General features: G+C 41.4%; 1 protein-coding gene across 1 annotated transcript in view; it reads right to left on the bottom strand.

The window, feature by feature from the left end:
* PRIM2 (DNA primase subunit 2) overlaps positions 1-22,371 on the bottom strand; it is a 349,057-nt gene that overhangs the window by 280,396 nt on the left and 46,290 nt on the right. The window contains exons 5-6 of the mRNA XM_056137376.1: positions 10,864-10,959; positions 6,316-6,453 (exon numbers count right to left, since the gene is read on the bottom strand). Coding sequence (XP_055993351.1) covers positions 6,316-6,453; positions 10,864-10,959 — 234 coding nt within the window. The remainder of the gene's footprint in view (positions 1-6,315; positions 6,454-10,863; positions 10,960-22,371) is intronic.

Below are 22,371 nucleotides of genomic sequence, written 5' to 3'. Positions count from 1 at the left end.
ACAAATGTTCAGTGAGCCATAAACTCCAATAGAATCTCAAAATGCAAAAAGGGAAATCCTTCTCCAGAGAGACAAGTCTTACTTCTCTCTCCGCCTCCAAGAAAGAGCTACTTAACTTGCCTGCCCGTAATTTCCTCAGAAATTTCTCAAAAGTCCTTTCTAAATTGGAAATGTATTAACAGTTTTCTGAAAGTTCGGTTTTATCAGCGCCTTCTAATGATGAGCCTTCCAAATAGAAAGTGGATTAGAGAGAAGACCATAATTAGGCGATACTCTGGAAAACTGTCACTTTCTTTCTTAATGCACATTTTTTTCATTCCTTTTCAAAGGAGGGGGTGTGTGGAACCTGGGGGTCTGCAGCTGTGGGCCTGAACTGCAACCTCACTCTCTCCCTTGTGACCTCGCACAGCCTCGTGGCTTCACAAATCCCGAGCCCCGAGACACCCAGACTCCATCCAACTGACATCCAACCTGCCTTCTCCATCTGCATGACTAACGAGCACTTCACTTCCAACAAAACACGGTGAGAAGGAAACACTTTTTGTTTTTTAATCTTTTTGAGGAGGCTGAGGGGTGGAATGTTAACATCCAAGAAAGGGAACACAAGTAATTACTTGCACAGTAGCTCCTTAACTAGTAACACATAGAGGTCAATGCTCCGGAGGTTTAGAAAGTGATCAATACAATTAAGGGTCCCTCCACTGTGTGGAACAGGGAGCCGTACTCATACCAACAAATGCAAGTGGCCACATACACCCTCCCTGAGGCCCTCCCTGAGCGGGCAGACCAACGATGCTTATCATGCAGGTCAGCTAGCTGCTCTGTGCCTAGAGGCTCAGATCCCACCACCCTCCCGATGTGGTGAGGTTCTTGAAGAAACTCCTAGCAATGCATCTCTGTAGGTAGTTTGCACAACGGCTCCACGGGCCAGTTTACAGATGCCTCCAAATCTTAGTTGCAACCCCAGTCCCATGACCCCTGAAGTATAGACAGAGACAGAACCCTAGACAAGGGGACCACTGAGAGACAGTTGCCTTCACTGTCCACAGAGTAGAGGCCAAAGCTTCTTCTCCCAGTCACAGATCCTGATACTCAGGGAGAGTCCAGGCCTTTAACATGATACTCTATGTTGGTCAGTGGTTTGGTCACAGCTGCCAGTAAGATGCACTCCTCCCTTAGAAGCTCACAGATTCAACAATGCTGAGCCAATAGACACTCCCAGATGTTGTGATCCACTGGGCGCAGTGGCCCAGTTGTGGTCCCTAGAAGCTAAGGGTCGACTTCTCTCACCGTCTTTATTGTCAAGGCCGTGGCAACGAGACTTCACACCAACTTGAAGGCCAAGGTGGTGCTTCCATGAAGCACTTCAGTTCTCAACTCATCTGGAACACCTGAGCTGGGCACGGACAGACTCAACCCATGACCGGGGCTCCTTGCTCACCCCCAGTCCAAAAACCCTGTGCTAGTTAACCAGCCTACCGTGCTGAACCACTGGCACCCAGGACTAGTAAGGACTCAGAACAGAACTCTTGATTTAATTTTTCACACTTCCAAGTCTTTCATATCGTGGTGAAATGCATCATTCTCTAATCTAACCAGATATTTAGGTCAAAAGTCTAATAGTCAGGGAGAGACTTTGAAGCCCTAATAAATGAATTCAAAACCTCCCTCTGCTCATCATTTCCTGTGCAAACATACCACAAGTGTCAGATGGTAATAATAGTGAATGCCTGATAGGGTCCCTATGAAGAGGTCATCCATGTAAGCATTTACAACACTAACCAGGAAATACTAAATTTTCATTTCACTAAGTTGATGCTTCATCATTACTAACATTCCTTTTCTTCCCTATCCTATCTGCCAGACTTCATATCTGTAGTATCAATTAATTAGACTTCAAAAACATCATTGAAATCCACTGGTACCTCTCGTCACCGCCACTACAACCATCTTCTTTCAAAACTCAAATGTGATAAAATTCTGAACTATCTGCTCTATGACCTCCAAAGAGCTTTTTTTGTTTTTGTTTTTGTTTTTGTTTTTTTCCAAAGAGCTTTTCAAGTGGCAGCCAAGGTAATCTATTTAAAATATCTAGTAGGGTCAGGGAGACAGATTAAGTGGTAGAGCACATGTGCTTTGTTTGATCCCAGTGGTCCCAAATACCTTCCATTTCCTTGGTGGTCTCCAAGTACCACCAGGCCTGAGCACCAAAATATTGAATCCATACCCAACATCAGGGCAAGTATACTTACAGATGGTTCTGACGGAGAGATCATAGGGCTTTTCCCTAAATCAAGTCCCTGACCCTAGTTCATTCAAAAATATAATGGAACCACTGTTGTCTCACCTTAAACAACTCCATCCCAGCTAACAACACTCTAGCTACAAACTAGCGTTTTTTTTATTCAGCAAGAATGCCAAGATTTCAATCTCGGGGTCTTTGCATTAATGACTACTTATTGGATAACACTGGCTTGTCCTTGCTCCTCCCTCAGGACTCCCACCACAGTGCTCCTAAGGCACACCCAATTCCATCAAGCACTAATAATCCTATATCGATTTTCTCTTTCCTTTACACCCTTTGCATGGTTTAGCAATGTCCTTTTTGTATAGACACAAGAAGACAGTTGATGCTATGATTTGTAACATGCTAGCTCACTGCCTCCGAATAATATTTACCCCTGGGCATCCTCACCTTTCATGATTTCTATATAACTGCGCTGTGAGAGAGAGAAGGGAGACAGAGAAAGAAATGGCACTGATCACCAACCAACTTGTAGCCCAGTTTCCCTGTTCCTCCGTTCCTCTGTTCCTTCATTCCCCTGTTCTCCTATCGCCTTTGGTCAGCCTGGGGAGGCGGTTCTCAGCCAAAGAACGCATGTGTCCACAACCACACCTTTTGAACCCACAGCTGGTTACGTTGCCTAAAATGTACTTTTCTGCCTATTTGTTCAGTTGGCTCTTTTCTATCATATAGGACATTGTTATTGCTTTATTTTCTTGCTAAGTGTCTATGTCCCTCTAGAATATCCATTCTGTATCTTGTAGTGTATCCCAAACAATACATGGATGAATATAGTTACAGAAAAAATAAAAAACCATTAACTGAAAGAACTGGCTAAAGATTCTAAAATTTGTGAGTAGCAGAAGAAACATCTTTCGCTTACTTTTTTCCCCAATTGTCAACTGATTGCATCTCAGCTCCAAACTGACCCTCTTTATCTGCTCTTCTATAACTGACCCTAATGCAATAATACCCTTAAGAGTTTTAAGATCCAAATCCTCTAATAAGACAACTCCCTACAAAGGGACTGTTCTCATCAAAATACCTTAAATTATAATTAGAAAGCCTAAAATCCAATCATGGCTCCAGCAATTACTAACCAACATAAACCTGAACCAATTATCTCGCTTTCTAAAGCACTTTACCTCATCTGTAAAATGCAGGCTATAATTCCTATCTCAGAAGCGTGTGGTGAGGAACAACTAAGATAATTTATAAACAGTGAACTAAGGACAAATTGAAGTTATTATTATTCCATACCTACTGTTTCAACAAAATTTTACCCTTCTCCCAAAGAGATTCTTATATTTCCGGTGAGGACAAAAATATCTAATTCAAATAATTTCACCAGTGTAATTTCCTCTGTGTCAATGGAATTAGGCAGTGTACAGAGTTCCATAGACACATAGGAAAAGATATCTTTAGCATAATCATGAAACTTAGAGGAGACAGTGAAGTGGGTCGTAGCTGGGTTTCAAAGGATTAGTAGGGTGAAAAAAGAGTTCTTACCAAATGAGTACGTAATTTCCACTTTTACTTGTCCCAAAGCATGTTCAAAGCCATATTAGTTATATTACCATAAAAAAATTACATGATCAAAGTTAAGTATTAGCTTTCAGATATTACCTGGGTGGTAAGTTCTTGTATCAACTTAAGACCCTCCTGCAGAATCAGTTATTTCATTCTGTGTCAGTGATTAAAATTTCTTGTTTTACTCTGTGGCACACTTTTTCTTACCCTACAAGAATATTTCCATTACATAGATTGAAATTCCCAAGTACAGACTCAAAGGCCAAATAAAGCCAAAACCTTTTCTACTGGATGAACAGGAAAAAAAGAGATCAGAGCAATCACAAGTTTAGATTTCTCCTTCCCAATAGATCTGAAAAAAATCCCTCTCGTTCTTTCCAGCTCCCTTTCGGCAATAAGTTTCATCCAGTCTCCTGCATAAGACAAAGCACTTTCTGAAGCAATCAACTTTCTCAATCACACTTGGCAAATGTCTGCCTAGAGTGGAGGAGTCATGACCCTCAACTTTGACTTCAAAGACATGTAAGTCACAACACTCCACAAACCACTAGTAAATAAACTCACTGAAAGTTAAGTATGCCATGTAAGCTCATCTACTGGCCCTGTTTCAGAGAGTCATAATTAAATCTCAAAAGAGATCAACTAGCCTCAAAAATTTCTCTGGATCCCAGTACTGTCTGAGATATCCAGGGCAATCTCAGGAGGCGGGCAGCCAAGTTCCTTCCCCAGGCTTCAACAGCCACATTCACACCCCTAACAGTTGCCACCAAGCCGCCAACTAGACTGCCCAGTTAACTACTTTGGATCTTCCAGACATCTCCAAACTCTACAATACGAACCTCCCAGTGGGAGTGCATCAGATTGGATGAGAATGTAACAGAGATGCCAACTAACAAAAACACTAGCACAGAAGGCTAAACTTGCAACAAGCACTTAGTAAACCCTCAGACAGGGACTTAACGCCTCCATGGTGAGATACGATAATTTTCAGAAACTTTCTTTAAGTATTGTCTGATCGTTCCATTAGCCATTTAGTGGTAACAAGCGATATAAAAAATTTATTGTGGGCCTGAGGGGTGGTGGAGAAAACGAAGACAATGGAGGAGGGAAGGGCAACAGAGATGGTGGGATTGGGGCTGAAACATCGAATGCCTGTAATAAATAATCACTAACAACTTTGTAAACCACAACTTTGTAAACCAGTGTTTAAATTGTGTGTGTGTGTATGTGCATGTGCGTTTATGCACGTGTGTGCGTCCATACAACCAACAGAAATGTGTATACCAAAAGATGTCTCGAAATAAAGTAAGAAAGAATTATTAGTATATAGAATTATTAGTATATAGAAGTATTAGTAAGAAAGAAAAGAAAGCCCAAATACCTATGAACAACATAATGGCTATATTCATCGGCATTGAGACCAAAATCATGTATGACCTGTTAGGATGCAACAAAAACAATATAGCATCACTTCTATAATATTGCTGCAGAAGATATATAATTTGAACCTCAACATGCAAAACCATCACACACAAACTGAAATATAATCTACAAAATAATCAGCTATGATCTTCAAATGTAAAAAAAAGTCACAAGAGTCAAGGAGAAAACTTAAGATCCAGATTGAAGGAGACTAAAAAGTAAAAACACAAGAGATTTAGAAGTGGATCTTTTTGAAATCACGTGCATGATTGAAACAACTGTTGAAACTTGCATAAGGTCTGAGGATAACATGTTAATTATGTAGTCATTTAAATCCTCCTTATTTTGACAGTTAAACTGTGGTTATATGGAATAAAGTCCCTGTTTTCTAAGAATTATAAATTGCAGAAGCTGATGAGATCAGTCAGGGATTTATTCTCAAATGGTGTAAAGAAAAAGTTAATGTTTTTCATCTGCAACTTTTCTGCAAGCTTGTGATTATTTCAAAAATCCTAAATAACTATACATTTTTTAAAAAGATGTTAGAGGACAGGGATAATGAGCAGGAAGTGAAAAGGGAAGAAGAAAGGAATTTAAAATTTAAAAGGATTATTTCTTATTCTAAAAAACAAATCTATTTTCAACTTAGGAACTCATTGTTTTATCCTTCATGTCAGCATATTTAGATCACTCATCTTCATTCTCTAAAGAAGAAGAAAAAAATTTAATTTACGGAAATCTGCCACATACCCTTCTTTGTATATTAGATTATTAGAAAGATAAATGAAACCAATCTCCAAGGGAAAAAACACACAACCCTTAAGGAACTCACAAAGACAACTCACAAAACTAATCCACTCATCACTAGTTTGCTAGAAGAGAGAAAAAAATAAGAAAACTAGAAGAAGTAAATATAAATCTAAGGGTTCATAAATATAAATTAAGCGTTCTGGAATATCAGTACACAACACTATAAGCAATCTAAATTTAATTGTGAAAATTAAATTATTTGTTTAGAAGAAGAAAGTACCGAGGATACATCATTGAAAATGTGAACATATAAAAATAAAGCGACTTACTGCCAAGGCCTTGGACAGTTTGGCTCTAAATTCATTGAGGATAATTGCCACAATGTCCTTAAGTGGCACATAAGCAAAGCCATCTTCCAAATACACTTTCCTTCCTCGGAATAAATCCAGAGCATCAGCAAAAGGAATCTGAATTCAAAGGGCAAGGGGGAAAGTAAGTCAACGCCTATCATTACAAAATCCTTCTAAATCTTTATATGTTCTAATCTAAACAAAATTCTTCCTATGAGAAGTGCACTAGTCCCAGCAGATTGTTCAAAAGGAGTGCAAAGATCAATTTATACTGCTTAAAACTAAATTAGCTTAAGGAAGGAGGGATAGTCCAAAAACATGTTCTTCTCAGAAATGTTTCAAAAAGGAGTAAACCAAGTTAGAGAGCTTCCTTAACTCTTCATTCATGAATATACAAATTATAATCTCCTTGATTTCAGACTCCAAAATTAAGCCCTCAAACCACATTGCATTCTTCTCATGTTCTCAAGTTTCAGTTTTATTCTGCATCAAGCAGAATTCTAATGAGCACACAATATGTTCAGTGCTGAAAATTATAAGAAATGTAATTCCAAACTTCTTCATCTCTGTTTCATTCTTTCCCCTAAAGAAATACACTGGAGGGGCTGAGGAGAGGGCTCAAAGGCCTGAGGACTTGTCTTGCATGCTGGAGGCCCAGGCTCAATGCCCACAACCACCTGGAGCGACCCCCACGTGCAGAGCCAGAAGTAGGCCCTGGATACTGCCATGTGAGGCTCCAAAACAAAAAGAAAAAAAAAGAAAGAATGGAGAAGCTAATTTCCATATTGGGAAATGGGAATAATAGGTGACCAATAAATATTCTTTGAAACCTTACTAATACTACTCTACTTCCATATTTTTTTTAATTTATTTGTTTATTTATTTATTTGTTGAATCACCGTGGGAAAGGTTACAAAGCTTTCAGGTTTAGGTCTCAGTCATGCAAATATCAAACACATTTCCCTTTACCAAAACTTATTTTTTACCATGAAGAACCCCAATAGAACCCCACCCCCCACCCCTCCCAGTCCCTGTGGGGCAGATGAATTCTAGTTAACACTCTATCTGCTTTGATTAGATTCATTGTTTCAATAAAAGATTCACCACTATTATTTAGAGTTTACCCCCCCCCCAAATCAGACATGCTGAAAAAGCATTGTGAAGTGATTTGCTTTCTACAGCTGGGTTCAAGAATTATATGTTGGTTTTGGATTTCTGCTATTTTACTTATTGACCCTGGATCTACTTCCATATTTAAAAATCCAATGCACTCAGGGCTGGAGCTATAGCACAGCAGGTAGAGCATTCGCCTTGCACGCGGCTGACCCAAGTTCAATTCCCAGCATCCCATATGGTCTCCTGAGCACTGCCAGGAGTAATTCCTGAGGGCAAAGCCAGAAGCAACCCCTGTGCATCACAAGGTGTGACCAGAAAGGAAAAAATCAAAATCCTATGCACTATCCAAAAATTTTAAGGGAGAGCAGAATATAGTAGCAGTAGCACTGCACAATAGCACTGTCCTCCCGTTGTTCATCTTTTTTCTCGAGCGGGCACCAGTAACATCTCTCAGCAAATTGTGAGACTTGTTGTTACTGCTTTTGGCATATGGGATACGTCACAGGGAGCTTGCCAGGCTTTGCCTTGCAGGGCAGATACTCTCTGGTAGCTTGCCAGGCTCTCCGAGCGGGATAGAGGCTTTTAAGGTGGCCTCTAATCGCCCTTGTAGGTGTTCCCATGGTTCAAACCATATTTGAACCCCATCAAAAATGGTGCGGTAATTCCTTAAATTGAGAAAATAAGAGACACCAATGTAAGGCAAACTGCTCTTAAATTCAGCCATCCAGGTAGGAAAAGGGGCAGAAGTTGGAATTCATGCTCAGTTCGGGAGCCGACTTAGGATTTGGTACTTCAACGAATGCTTCTAAACCGTAGCAGCTGGATTTATAAACACAAGGGAACCAAGGAAGAGACCCTCTAAATGACCTGTACGGGTTCCTTAGCTCTAATTATCTATCTTATTAGAAAATGCTCAAGCAGAAACAAATGGGGAATGTGGAGTATGGGAAAAATAAACATTGGTTCCTGTTCTATTTGGGGGCTGGAGCCATAGCACAGCAGGTAGGGCATTCGCCTTGCATGCAGCCAACATGGCCGACCCGAGTTCGATTCCTCTGCCCCTCTTGGAGAGCCCGGCAAGCTACCGAGAGGGTCTCGCCCGCATGGCAGAGCCTGGCAAGCTACCCGTGACGTATTCAATATGCCAGACACAGTAACAACAAAGTCTCCAATGGAGACATTACTGGGCCCGCTCGAGCAAATCGATGAACAACAGGAGGACAGTGACAGTGACAGAGTCAGTTCGATTTGGAAGCTGACTAAATGATGACCTAGCTAGCAGAACAAGAACAAGGGAAGCCAGAATGTCAGTAGGATTATAAAGCTGGAACACTCAAAATAGTAGATTATTTTAAGAGGAAAGGGGTATTATAACATACAAATTTTATTTGGAGTTTTATAGAAATATATATAAACATAGATATAGATATGCTTATACATATATATGCATATATATACATATATATGTTTCTGGGTTATAGCCAGCAATGTTAAGGGATTACTCCTAGCTCTGTGCTCCAAGATTGCTCAAGGTGGTGCATGGGAGGACCACGTGGTACCAGAGACTGAACCCAAGCCTCCTGCATGCAGAGTGTGTGCTCCGCCCATTGAACCATATCTGCAGCTCTGCAAGTACCAAATTTGAAAATGAATTTTCAGCTCTCCTCTCTTTCCTTCCCTGAACGATTCAGTCTCACAGTCATTCAATGGGTTCCAACAAATCAGCATCAGATGGAGTGGTAGAAACAGAAGTGGCCCAGGGCATGATTATGGACCTTCAGAAGGCCAAAGAAGAATTTATGTGAGGAGAAAGTATCAGAGTCCAAATGAAATAATGACATCAGGTACCAATTGTAACAAAAAGGGTTTCCCTGCAGGAGAGTATCCCTGATCGGGGCCGAGACTGGAGAGGGGGGTACCCCATTAAGAGACAGTCCGGCAGGGCAGTATCAGAGTCCCAGGAGGGATCGAGTGGGATCTTGTAGGAAGGTCCAGCACAGGTGTCAGCACCCCCTTAGCGTAGAGAAGATGAAATCATCACAAGAGAAAGAAAGGCAGGATGACAAGAGGCTTATTAAAATAACTGTCACTGTCCTCCCATTGTTCATCAATTTGCTCGAGCGGGCCCAGTTACGTCTCCTTTGGAGACTTTGTAGTTACTGTGTTTGGCATATAAAAAAAAAGTTAGATACACATCTAAAGTACGATGTCATATATGTGACAAAACTCAGAGACTATTGAAGAGTTTAGAAACACTGGAGAGCTCGGCACTGTAGCGCAGTATCACTGTCCTCCCGTTGTTCATCGAGTTGCTCGAGCGGGCCCAGTAACGTCTCCATTTTGAGACTTGCTGTCACTGTGTTTAGCATATCAAATACGTCACAGGGAGCTTGCCAGGCTCTGCCGTGCGGGCGAGATCCTCTCGGTAGCTTGCCGGGCTCTCCGAGAGGGGCGGAGGAATCGAACTCGGGTCGGCCATGTTGGCTGCATGCAAGGCAAACGCCCTACCACTGTGCTATCGCTCCAGTATGACATGATCAATACTAACTCTTAATCTTACTGAGGCATTAAGTTGTACCACAAAAGCTGTGAAGCTGGTGTACAAGAATAAACCCAAAAATAGAGTCAAAGTAGATGTGTATTATTATGGGGGGGGAGGGGAAGATGGGGGTGGGAGGGGACAGAGGAATAGTACAAGCTACTTGCCTTCCATGTGTTCATTCTGCTTCGGTCCCCAGGACTTCACAGGGTTCCCTGAGCATTACCAGAGTGACTCCTGAGCCCAGAGCAGGTGTGTCCCAACCCCCCACCCAATAAAGTTTAAGAAAATAATTTCGTTGCTTTTGAGACACAGCAGTGGTGCTGGGAGCTACTCCCAGTTCATTGCTTGGGGTTGCTCCAGGTGGTGCTTAGGAGACCAGGCAGTGCTAGGGATCAAGTCTGGGTCTCCTGATGGAGAAGGAGAGTTAATACGGTGGATAGCGCATTTGCCTTGCATGTGGCCGACCTGAGTTCAATCCCTGGCATCCCACATTGTAACAACCTCCCTACCCATCCTCCCCCTCCAAGCCCCAGCACCATCAGGAGTAATTCCCGAGTACAGAGCTAGGAATAACTCCTGAGCATGGACATGTGTGGTTCTCCAGCCTCCCCGCAGCTCCTCCCCGCCACCCCCCACAAAAGGAGAAGCCCCTGAGGATGGCCACACGTTGCCCAGCAGGACTCAAATTAGACCTCCGGCAGCTCAGTGTTCCCCAGTACCTCCTGTGGTATCCCTGATGTCCCTCACACTGCCAGGCCCGAGCAGCGCCCATGGCATGTCCAAGCAATGAAAGACTAATCAGCCAAGTGTTGTTGGGAGCAGCTGTGGGCACTGAGCACTGCTTGGGATGCAAAAAAAAGTCTACATACCTTATAAACTGACTCCAACTCTAACTTTGTGCCACTCAAACAAGGCGAGGATGCAATAATCTCCCGTTCACGGAGGTTCTTCTCTTCGTCACTTATCTACAAGGAAACATATTTCATACTATTTAAGAAACTTAAAGATTTCCCTAAGTTTCAATAAACTACTTTCCTATTCTAGTGATGTTCCACATTTAAGTAAAAACTGTAGTACCCTGATAGCACCAATCATTCCTAAGATGATAAGAAATCATTACTATCACTAATGAAGTCAAAACGTAGGAGAAAATTAAAATTCACCATGCTTTCAATTCTCTACTCTGCTACCTTCTGAAGATATCTACCAAAAAGAACAGTAACAGAGAAAAAAGCAATATGAGGGGAAAGAACAAAAACTCAAATTAATCGAGATTAAAAATGAGAATTATCCCAATTTAAGAATTATAACCAAATGAAAAGACCCCCATGCAGCTAAGAGTGGTCTGTTTCTCAATTTTCTAGCACTATAAGCCAACTCTAACACTTAGTTTTTTGAGAAAAAAAAATCCATGTAAATCTATTGACTTAAGACTTTATAAAGAACTGACTGATAGATGACTAGAAATACCAAAAAAATTAAATATCCAGAAACAAAGATCAAGCATAAATAAACTGATAAAAACATTTATATCAACAGACATCAGTGTTATTCTCAGTAAACCTTTAGGTAAAATAGGATGTAAGTGGGGCTGAAGTGATAGCACAGCGGTAGGACATTTGCCTCTCACACAGCCGGCCTCACCGAGCCAGGTTCGATTCCTCCATCCCTCTTGGAGAGCCCGGCAAGCTACTGAGAGTATCTTGCCCACACGGCAAAGCCTGGCAAGCTCCCCATGACGTATTCGATATGCCAAACACAGTAACAACAAGTCTTACAATGGAGACGTTACTGGGCCCGCTCAACAAATCGATGAACAACAGGAGGACAGTGACAGTGACAGGATAATATAGTACCGGTACAGGATAATATAGTACCGGTAATATAATAATAATAATATAGTACCGGTAATATAATATAATAATACAGGATAATATAGTACCGGTAATATAAAAGTAAAACAGCCAATATTCTTATAAGTTAAATGATAAAAGCAAATGATAATAAGAATGTGGAGGATAGGTAACAGTGCAAATGGCTGAGCATCTATGTTGCGTCCAGGAGACCTGAGTACAATCCCGAATACCACCGAAAACTGCTAGAAGTGATCCCTGTGCTTAGAGCCAGGAATAGCCCAGGAGCACCACCACCTGGTGTGCCCCCCCCCCAAAAAAAAAAGAATGTTTCAGAGCTTTCTACATATTGAAAGAGCAATAGTTCAAAAGGTGTAAAATACAGTCTCAGGACCATACTTGGTAGGACATAAAGACAAAACATATCAAAAAGCCTCAGAAAAAACAGGTACTAACAAGCTTATTTCCAGGATTAATCTTCAACAAACAGTACTAATACACTAACTGGAAAACTTTCCTCTATCACGACGTTACTGATAGTAACTTTTTAAAGCCAAAATATCCAGAAACAGATAAAGTAAAACAAGTGCAGTACAATTTGATGCTTCAGTGAAGCAGGTTTTATTATTCAGATCAACCTAAAAAGAACTTCAAAGAAAAAGACTTTGAAAAGCATATTATTTAAAGCACAAAAGATCAATATGCAAAGTTAGACCCACATGAAGCTGGGTCTCTAACACAAGACTCTTCTGCTCAATGGACACGGGTCATTAGAAAAATTCCAAGTTTAGGTGATCCCTGATTCAAATATCCCTCACACCTAACAGAAGCCAACACAGGAGCTTGACCTGTTGACCTGGTGTGTGTGTGGGGGGGGGGGGGGGAGGGGAAGGGGGAGAGAAGGGGAGAGGGGGATGACACAATGCCAGGACGCTGTACCTGCTAAACATCTGTTCTACCACTTGAGTGATCCCTCCACCCTCAAGGGTCATCTTTTTTATTCAGAGGGTGGGCAGGTGAGGGAACCACACCTAGCAGTGATCAGAGCTTGTTCCTGGCTCTGTGCTCAGGAGCGACCCCTGACAGTGATCAGGGGACTGTGTGTAGTGCCAGGGACTGACTGTGGTTGGCAGGATTCAAGGCAAGCACCTTAACCCAGGTACCTGTACTCTCTCTCCAGCTCCAAGAGCAGGCTTTCTTGGCTTTTGGGGCCAGAAGTCTTTATCAAAAGTACATAGTATGTAGCTCTCAGAAAAGATGAAGTCATGAATTTTACATACAAGTGGTACCACATGGAAAGTATCATGCTAAGCGAAATGAGTCAGAAAGAGAGGGATAGACATAGAAAGATTGCATTCATCTGGGGGACATAAAGTAACAAAATAGGAGATTAATACCAAAGAATAGCCGAGATCAGTACCAGGAGGATTACTCCATAGCTTTGAGGCCAGCCGGGCACTCTAGGGGAAAGGGCAGTTCAGATAGAGAAGGGAGCACCAAATAAAGGGTGTTTGGAGGATGCTCCCAGGATGGGAGATGCATGTTGAAAGTAGACTAAGAACCGAACATGATTGCCACTCAATGCCTCTTTTGCAGACCACAACACCCAAAAGGAGAGAGAGAGCAAAAGTGAATGCCCTGCCACAGAGGCAGGGTGGGATGGGTGGGAGGGGGGTGGGAGGGATACTGGGATCCGTGGTGGTGGAGAATGGGCACTGGTGGAGGGATGGGTACTCGATCATTGTATAATTGAAACCCAAGCACAAAAATTTGTATGTCTACAACTGTACCTCATGGTGTTTCACTAATAAAAAATTTTTTTAAAAAAGTACATAGTATGCCACTGTAGCAAAAAAACAGCTATATGTAAGTATACAGGAACAGTTATCACAATGAAACTTTATTAGGGACTCTGAAATTTATATTTAACATACTCTTCTAGTCTATGCCAAGAATTATTACACTTACTTTAATTTTTTTCAATTACTTAGAACTACAAATGCCAGTCTTATTTTACATGCAAAAATGGGCAGCTGTCATCATTTGACCCACAGGTCAAATATTTTGTTGACCTCTACTCTAAACAATGAACTTCAATTCATACTAAAAATAAAAATCATTTCCATGACTTGTTAAAACACAAATTACCCCTAGGGTTTTGATTCAAAAAAATGAAATGGGTCCTAAGAATTGATATTTCAAACAGCTTTCCCAGTGATGGAAATGTTTCAGGTCCCAAACCAATGTCCCTGGAAAAAGAGACATACAAAGAAGCAGGAGCAAGCATTACTTGTAACACCGCAGAACATTACTTATTTTTAGTAGTCAAAATGTGGAAAAACAAGCACATAGGAAAGCAAGAGGAGCAGTACATGTGATGTATTCACAGGCATAGCAACTCCAATAAAAAAAACAAACAAACCTTTCAACTCACATAATGTACACATAGCCTTTAAAAGATATTAAGTAAAATAAATCCTGATGAAAACCCAACTGTTCCATTTATAGAGAGGTTTGTTTTATTAGGGAGATTGTTAAAGGATGAATACTCAAATGGTCAATGAAAGGAGAAAACCGAGACAACTGATTGACCGCAAATCAGACTAATGGTTCCCTCTAAAAGAATAAAGCTTTGTTTTCAAAAAGGACTAAAGCGCACTTATAAGACTATCAATGCTCTTAAAAAAAAAAAGAATATCAATGCTCTGGTCCACCTGAATGACAGACTGCCGACTGCTATACATCACGTCTGTATTTAGATACAGATTATTCTTATTCTTTCCTATGCTTACACCTGCTTTATTCTCAGATAGTTCATGTTCTAGATGTTGTTGTAATACATGGTATTTTAATTTCAATCTGTAATTGCTTAAAGGTAAAGGTAAAGGCCCTCCCGTTGATCGTCGATTTGCTCGAGTGGGCCCAGTAACGTCTCCATTGGAGACTTTGTTGTTACTGTGTCTGGCATATCCAATACTCTCGGTAGCTTGCCGGGCTCTCCGAGAGGGGCGGAGGAATCGAACTCGGGTCGGCCATGTTGGCTGCGTGCAAGGCAAACGCCCTACCGCTGTGCTATGTCTTGTAAAGCTCATTAATGTTCCTGTTTCACTTCAAAATTCAAAGAGATGAATCATCGTGAAGAATCTTTTTCTTGGGGGGTGGAGGGAGTAGGTCACCCTTAGCAGTTCTAAGAGGTGTCCTGGGGATACTTCTAGCCCTGTACTTGGGAGTAACTCTCAGTGGTGCTTGGGGGGGACCAGGTGGCACCAGGGATCAAACTGAAGCACACCACATGCAAGATGTACACTCAGTCATGGAGCTATATTCTTGGCCAAAAATCACTACTTTCAGTATGCCTAATGACCTCCACATTTATCCAAATCTATTCAGTCTAAGGCTTATGCTTCTTACCACTAGTAAGGTAAAGGTAAAGGCCCTCCCGTTGTTCGTCGATTTGCTCAAGCGGGCCCAGTAACGTCTCCATTGGAGACTTTGTTGTTACTGTGTTTGGCATATCGAGTACGTCACGGGGAGCTTGCCAGGCTCTGCCGTGCAGGCGAGATACTAGTATTAAACATTTATTTCTATGTGTTTCCACAGAGGATAAAATTCCAATGTAAACTGATTTTCCCATGTATTTTTTTTTAAATCTTCCTTCAAAGGAAAACATACCTAGAAGAACATGATGCTACAGAAACAGAAAAAAAATTACTCAAGCTGAAGACTGAGCCAACTCATCCCACCACCACCCAATCCCTTCCGTTCTATAGGCCATTCTCAAAGGGCACCATCAGAAAATAGTTCAACTGCAAAGACATTACTACCAAGATGATAACAATACCACTAAAACAATCACTAGCTAGAGGGGTTATCTAACCACTGTGTGATGGCTCAAGATGTTTGTTCTGGTAGTTTCATGAATAGCTCTAGGTGTGTCAACCTACAGATCATTCAAAAATCAGTGAAAGTCGAGGGTCAAAGTGACTGTATGGTAAGGAAGGCATTTGCCCACCTGGGTTCAATCCCTGGTACCCCATATGGTCCCCTGAGCCTACCATGAGTGATTCCTGAGCACAGTCTGGGGTAGCACAAAAAAAAAAAACAAACAAAAATCCATGAAAGTTAAGGGCCATACATATCACCCTCTAGAAATCCATTCTAGCTCTACTAACTCATTTAATCCTAATACATCTATGCAGTAGTATAGTAGTTATTACCTTACACTATAAATAAGAGGGATATAAATTAAATTGGATTTTCAACTAATATCTGACACTAAAGCCCACAAGATCATATAGTCTCCAAAACAAAAAAAAAAAAAAGGCATTACTTTGAACGAACATGGAACATCAAAATCACTGCAAGAGAAAACTATCAACTGAAAATTTCTGCTTCAATTCCTGTTTTGTACTGTACAGGATAAAATTTTAGAAACTGATAACATGTAATATAACTACATACCATGAGAAATTTGATCTGTAAACATTTTAAAGGGTGTCACAGCACAAATTATGTGACAACAGCATTCATACCAGAATGCTTAAATTGAAGTTTAGCGATAGCAAATATTTCTCTAAGAGCTAACAGCCAATTGTTCTGCATTGGTATTAGCTTTGCTTACATATCTCTGCTGAAATTCAATTCTCTACTTAATTGACTACCTTTTACTTCATATTCCATAAAGGAAATCCTTTAAAACTCAAAGATACAAAAAAATGGTAAACCAGACACATGCTGTAAAGAATATTTGAAAGTGCAGGTATATTTTAGAGTAATTTTAGAGCCAAACAGTAATTCTCAAACAGTTGATAATAAATAAAATCTAACTGGGTGGCCAGAGAGACAGAACAGAGGTTAAGGCAAGCGAATGCGACCAATCCCAGATGGATTGCTGGAATACATGTTCTTCCCTAATCATCCCAGGGGATATTTCTGATATTGAGCTTGTAAAAGCCCCTGACAGGGGCTGGAGTGATAGCACAGTGGGTAGGGCATTTGCCTTGCACGCGGCTGACCCAGGTTCGATTCCCAGCATCCCATAGGGTCCCCTGAGCACCGCCAGGGGTGATTCCTGAGTGCAGAGCCAGGAGTAACCCCTGTGCATCACCAGGTATGACCGAAAAAGAAAAAAAAAAGCGGCCGTGACAACTGGCAAGTGTGACCCCACACCCCACTCAAAAAGAAAAAAAAAGATCAGGGAGATAAGGTCAAAGAAAAAGAAATGTTGACATTCACAGATGGCTTTAAGCACTTTTCTAATTGAAAAAAATATATAATAAAAATATGCTTCACCTGCCTCATGAGCTGGGGGAGAAGGTAGCTGGAAAAGAGAAGCGATCACTAAGTCAATGACGGTTGGAGGAATCGCTAGGGATGGGCAATGTGTGCTGAAAGTGGATAAAGGACCAAACATGAGGGCCTCTCAGTATCTGTATTGTACGCCATAATGCCCAAAAGTAGAGAGAGAGTAAGAAGGAAATTGTCTGACATAGAGGCAGGGGGAAGGCGTCGGGCGCCACCCCACGCAATCCCAGGAGGGGCAACATCCATGCGGGGAGGCGAGGGGTGTTTGCCTTACATGTGGCTGACCCGGCGGACTGGACTTCAATTCCTCCACCCCTCTCGGAGAGCCCAGCAAGCTACCAAGAGCATCTCACCCGCATGGCAGAGCCTGGCAACCTACCCGTGCTGTATTCCATAGGCCAAATACAGCAACGACAAGTCTCACAATGTCACTGGGCCCGCTGGAGCAAATCGATGAACAATGGGAGGACAGTGACAGTGACAGAGGCAAGGGGAGGGGTGGGACGGTGGTTGGGGTGGGAGGAGAAGGATACTGGGGACATTGTTGGTGGAAATTGCACGCTGGTGGAGGGACGGGTGTTCCAGTGTTGTATGGCAAACTCAAACATGAAAGCTTGATAACTGCATCTCACGCTGATTCAATAAAAGAAAAAAAGTATATGCTTCAAAGTTGTTCAATAAATAAACACTCATTTATTTTCAATTAAATAAAAAATAATAGATATGCATGTTCTCTACATTACTCATAGGGGAAATCATAATTAATTCCATGTGCTGAACAAATCTATTAACCCATAGTAACCTTTTATAATTGCTTTTAACTGCAACAAGGAGATATTTTTGAATAAACAGACCATGTAGCCTAGTAATATCTTGAGTTCTAACTAAACAACTCACTCAGCTAATGTGTTTCATTAATAGTTCTCCAAGAGTAACACAGTATTTCTCCTTCCCCTGAAATGAATTCCAATATTTGTATTAACAATGCTACAAGTGTTAATAAGATTGGAATTGTTCAGGTAAGTGTCAGGTAAGTAGACGCTGCACAAAACCATAATGCCCATAAGAAGAAGTAGAAAGAGATAGTACGAGGGAAATTGTCGGCCATAGAGGCAGGGGGAGGGGCGGGACGGAGGGGGGGGTTGGAGGTGGGAGGGGAGGGATACTGGGGACATTGGTGGTGGAAAATGGACACAGGTGGAGAGATGGATGTTCCATCATTGAATGATTGAAACTCAAACATGAAAGCTCTGCAAGTGTAGCTCACGGTGATTCGATTGAAAAAAAAGTAGAAGCTGCCTACAAATTCACCAGAACACATTATTTCAAATAATCTTCTACCATGAAAACATAAACAAGGGACTGAAGAGAGCACGGCAGGCAGGGAGCTTGCCTTGCATACAGCCAACCTGGGTCTCATCCCCAGCACCACAAATGGTCCCCATATGGTCCCTGCAAGCACCGCCACGAATGATGCCTGAGCACAGAGCCAAGAGTAAGCCCTAAGCATCACCAGGTGTGGCCCAAAAATTAAAACAAAAGAATAGTCAAGACTCAATTAAAAAAAAGAACAAGCTCAAGACTTTAAATCAAAACTAGAAGAGGTTTTTAAAAATGATGTACGACTTTCTTTTCACTGAAATTTACTTCTCCAAAAATAGAAATTATCTAGTCCCACTTAGATTGGAAGTAAACGATAAGATTACAAGAATCGAATGTTTCTAAACAGTTCTTGGTGGCCAAATGCACTCTGAATCACATACATTCTACCTAAAATTCTTGTAATTTTCTGCATACAGATTTGAAGTGAATATTCTGCTTTTCCTCAGCAAAGTAAAAAGTCCATCCATTTATAACAGACATTTTATCTATTCAATTTTAACAAAAATTTAAGTAGAGAATTTTCACTAAAAATATAAAAAGATTAATGCCTGAAACTTTACTAAATGACTGTAAACTATTAATGATTTTATCATCCCAAATGTCAAATCTTGAGTATTCTCTCCTACTTTCTGCCTAAAACTACTGGGAAAATAGAAACATTTTTCATTTTTCAGGCTCTCTTATGGAAGTAACCTGCTGTAATGCCCAGAATCACCCATCCTCTAAAGAATAAGATTTAAATAGCTTCCTATTTCTACCAACAAAGAAGCTCACGTACACAGAGCAAAAACAGATACGTAACAATGCTAAAAGCAGTGATGGGATGGAAAAGAGTTTACCAGAGTGAAAAATAATTTTCCAGAGGACGGGTAGCAGTACTCCATTCAGAGCTTCAGGGTTTCTCCTGGTGATTCTCAACCTGGCTATGTGGGCCTGAAGGCTTAGTGCTCCAGGAATCAGCACTGGGGCCCACCAGAGCTAGACCTAACTATGTCGGGGATCGAACCCAGGATCTTTCTACATGCAAAGTGTGTACTCCAGTCCCTCTGAGTTCTTTCCCCAATCCTGAACACAAATCTCAAACAGCTTAACCTCTTCATGCTTCCATTTCCTGATCAGTTAAAATAAAGAAAATAATACCCATTTCAATACCTATTTCATCCAGAATAAAGAATCAGAATAAAGAACAGAAAATGTCTAGGCATAAAAGTAGCATGCCCTCAACAAGTGGCAAATATTATTGCAACCAATCATGTACATTTTCATTAGCTTCCATTTTTTGTACTTTCTCCCCCTGAAATAAAGTACGATGTTTTCTGCAATTAGACCGGCTTCTATCAATTTGTCTTTTTACTCGTTTTTTACTAAGTCAAGAATGGTCTTTAGGATGATTCAAAGAAATTAGTAATGCAAGCTAGGTTGTGATTGTAACACCTCAAAATCAAGGCATATTATACTTCACAAAATAAACATCTTCCTGAAAAAGAGATATATAAACAAGACAGAACGTCCTGACTGCAAGCCAGGCTGTCTTCACCAGGGCAACTCGAAGGGGGACAGGTTGAGTTTCACTCCCCACTGCACCAGAACCCCAGCAGCCGAAAACCTTCAGAACCCAACCATGCAGTCATGCTCAAGGCCGCTCTCCACGGGCTTGGACGAGCCTCACCTAGAAGGGAACCTGCAGAAAAACCCTAGTATGCAGGGCCCGTGACTGAGATCCCCAAGCTTGCTCAGAACAGGACTGGGCCTCCTCCCCCAGCTCCCTGGTTTTCCAGTAGCTTGGCAGTCACACCCACAAACTGCCCCCGGCACCATACAATCTCATCAACGGCCAAGATCCAGAGACTATGAAAAGAAAGCTCCGGTAAGAGAGCGACAGTGAACATCTTGGAGCACAAGGCCGCAAATGTGGCCACAACCTCTTATCCTATAGCCCACTGATATACCAAAAGTAGCAGACGTTTGTTTGGGTTTAAGCTACATGCTTGTAATCGCTTATGCAAGGGCTTAAATGGCTCCAGGGTGAAATACAACAGTTTTCACACACTTTCCTCTTATGATGGTGGGATTGGTGTTTGAATATTATCTGTAAAGAACTATACTGTGAGCAACATTATAAAAATAAAATTTAAAAAAATAAAAAATAAACAAGCTGCTCAATAGAATCGCATTCCTGAGGGGCTTACATAACCATTCCAAACATGCTTGCCTTCACTCTGATTAATTTTCAGTCGGCAAAGATCCTGAACATCTGAGCTTTGAAATTCTCTTTCCGCCACACTTCAATCCCTATTACCCATAGACATCCAACAAAGTGTCAGTACCTGAATACTGCAAATGGGATGTAGTAAGTACAATGGTACAATCGTTCAGTCAAACAAAGAAAAAAACTGCAGCAAGCTCAAAGAGCTTGGATAAGGTTTTAGTTCTGCGTCTTTATCATCACTTCTTTACATGCTACATTACTAACAGAAGAACACATTTGGATTGTGTGAACTTCCTTTTCATCCTCCCGACCAAACTGGATACTGGAGAACAGTTTCATTCTGCCATCATCCGTACAGGAGATAAGAAAGAGATCTTGAAGGAGAGGAAGGGTTGGTACAGGGTAAGGCACTTGCCTGGCCTATGGCCAACACAGGCATAATCCCCAGCACCGTGAATAATCCACCAAGCACCACTGGCAGCAACCCCTGAAGAAAGAGCTGGGAGAAGTCCCAAGCAATGCCAGCTGTGGTGTTCAAACCCTGATTTCCCCCAACAACAACAACAAAAAAGGCTCCTGGCGAGACCAACATTCCACTCAATAAACAGATCATTCCAACTGCAGTATGTGGAAAAGTAAACTGCACAGACTCCTCACTGAAAGGGACTTCGCATATCTCGACCTGCTACACTCCTGCTTTGACACAAGTGACATGTGCCACTTTCCAAGCATGTAGTTTCTGCTCGACAACACCACCATCTGATAACGATGCAGTTAAAGGCTGCTCTTCCAGCCTGCTCTACATCATACCAATGCCACGGTGCAGGGCTATCGTGGGCTCATGAGAAACTCTGAGCAGGAGCATAGAACACACCTTTTAGTCACTGAGGAGTCACTGGTATAAGCTGTTAGGACTTATATCAGGGTAGCTCAAGCAGATCACACTTTCTCATTTAGCAAGTGTTTTGAGTGTAGACCTCCAATACAGTATATTTACCTATAAATTATGTAGATGCAGTATTTTAAGTATATTACATACAAAAGATATGCTCTCCATAGGTAAAAGGAATGGGATTAAAATCACCTGTTGTAAAGTATGAGATTAATACCCAAGAATAGCTGAGATCAGCACCAGGAGGATTACTCCATAACTTAGAGGCCAGTCGGGTATCCTAGAGGAAAGGGCAGTTCAGATAGAGAAGGGAGCACCAAATAAAGGGTGTTTGGAGGATCCTCCCAGGAGGGGAGATGCATGTCGAAAGTAGACTATGGACTGAACATGTTTGCCACTCAATGCCTCTTTTGCAGACCACAACACCCAAAAGGAGAGAGAGAACACAGGGGATTGCCCTGACACAGAGACAGGGGGGATGGGGGGGTGGGGGTGGGAGGGATATTATCCATGGTGATGGAAAATGGGCACTGGTGGAGGGATGGGTATCTGATCATTGTATAATCGAAACCCAAGCACAAAAAATTGTAAATCTACAACTGTAAAAAAAAAAAGAAACAAAAAAAAATTTAAAAAAAATAAATAAATAAAATAGAGCCAAAAAAAAAAATAACAAATGTACACAAAAATCTGTATTACAGACAGTGACATTGTTTTGCATACACATTACTGATTA

The sequence above is a fragment of the Sorex fumeus genome, unplaced genomic scaffold, assembly GCF_029834395.1.
Source record: "Sorex fumeus unplaced genomic scaffold, SorFum_2.1 ptg000124l, whole genome shotgun sequence".
NCBI classification, from domain to species: Eukaryota; Metazoa; Chordata; class Mammalia; order Eulipotyphla; family Soricidae; genus Sorex; species Sorex fumeus.
The sequence above is the reverse complement of the archived record's forward strand: the minus strand, read 5'-3'. Positions and strand labels throughout refer to the sequence as shown.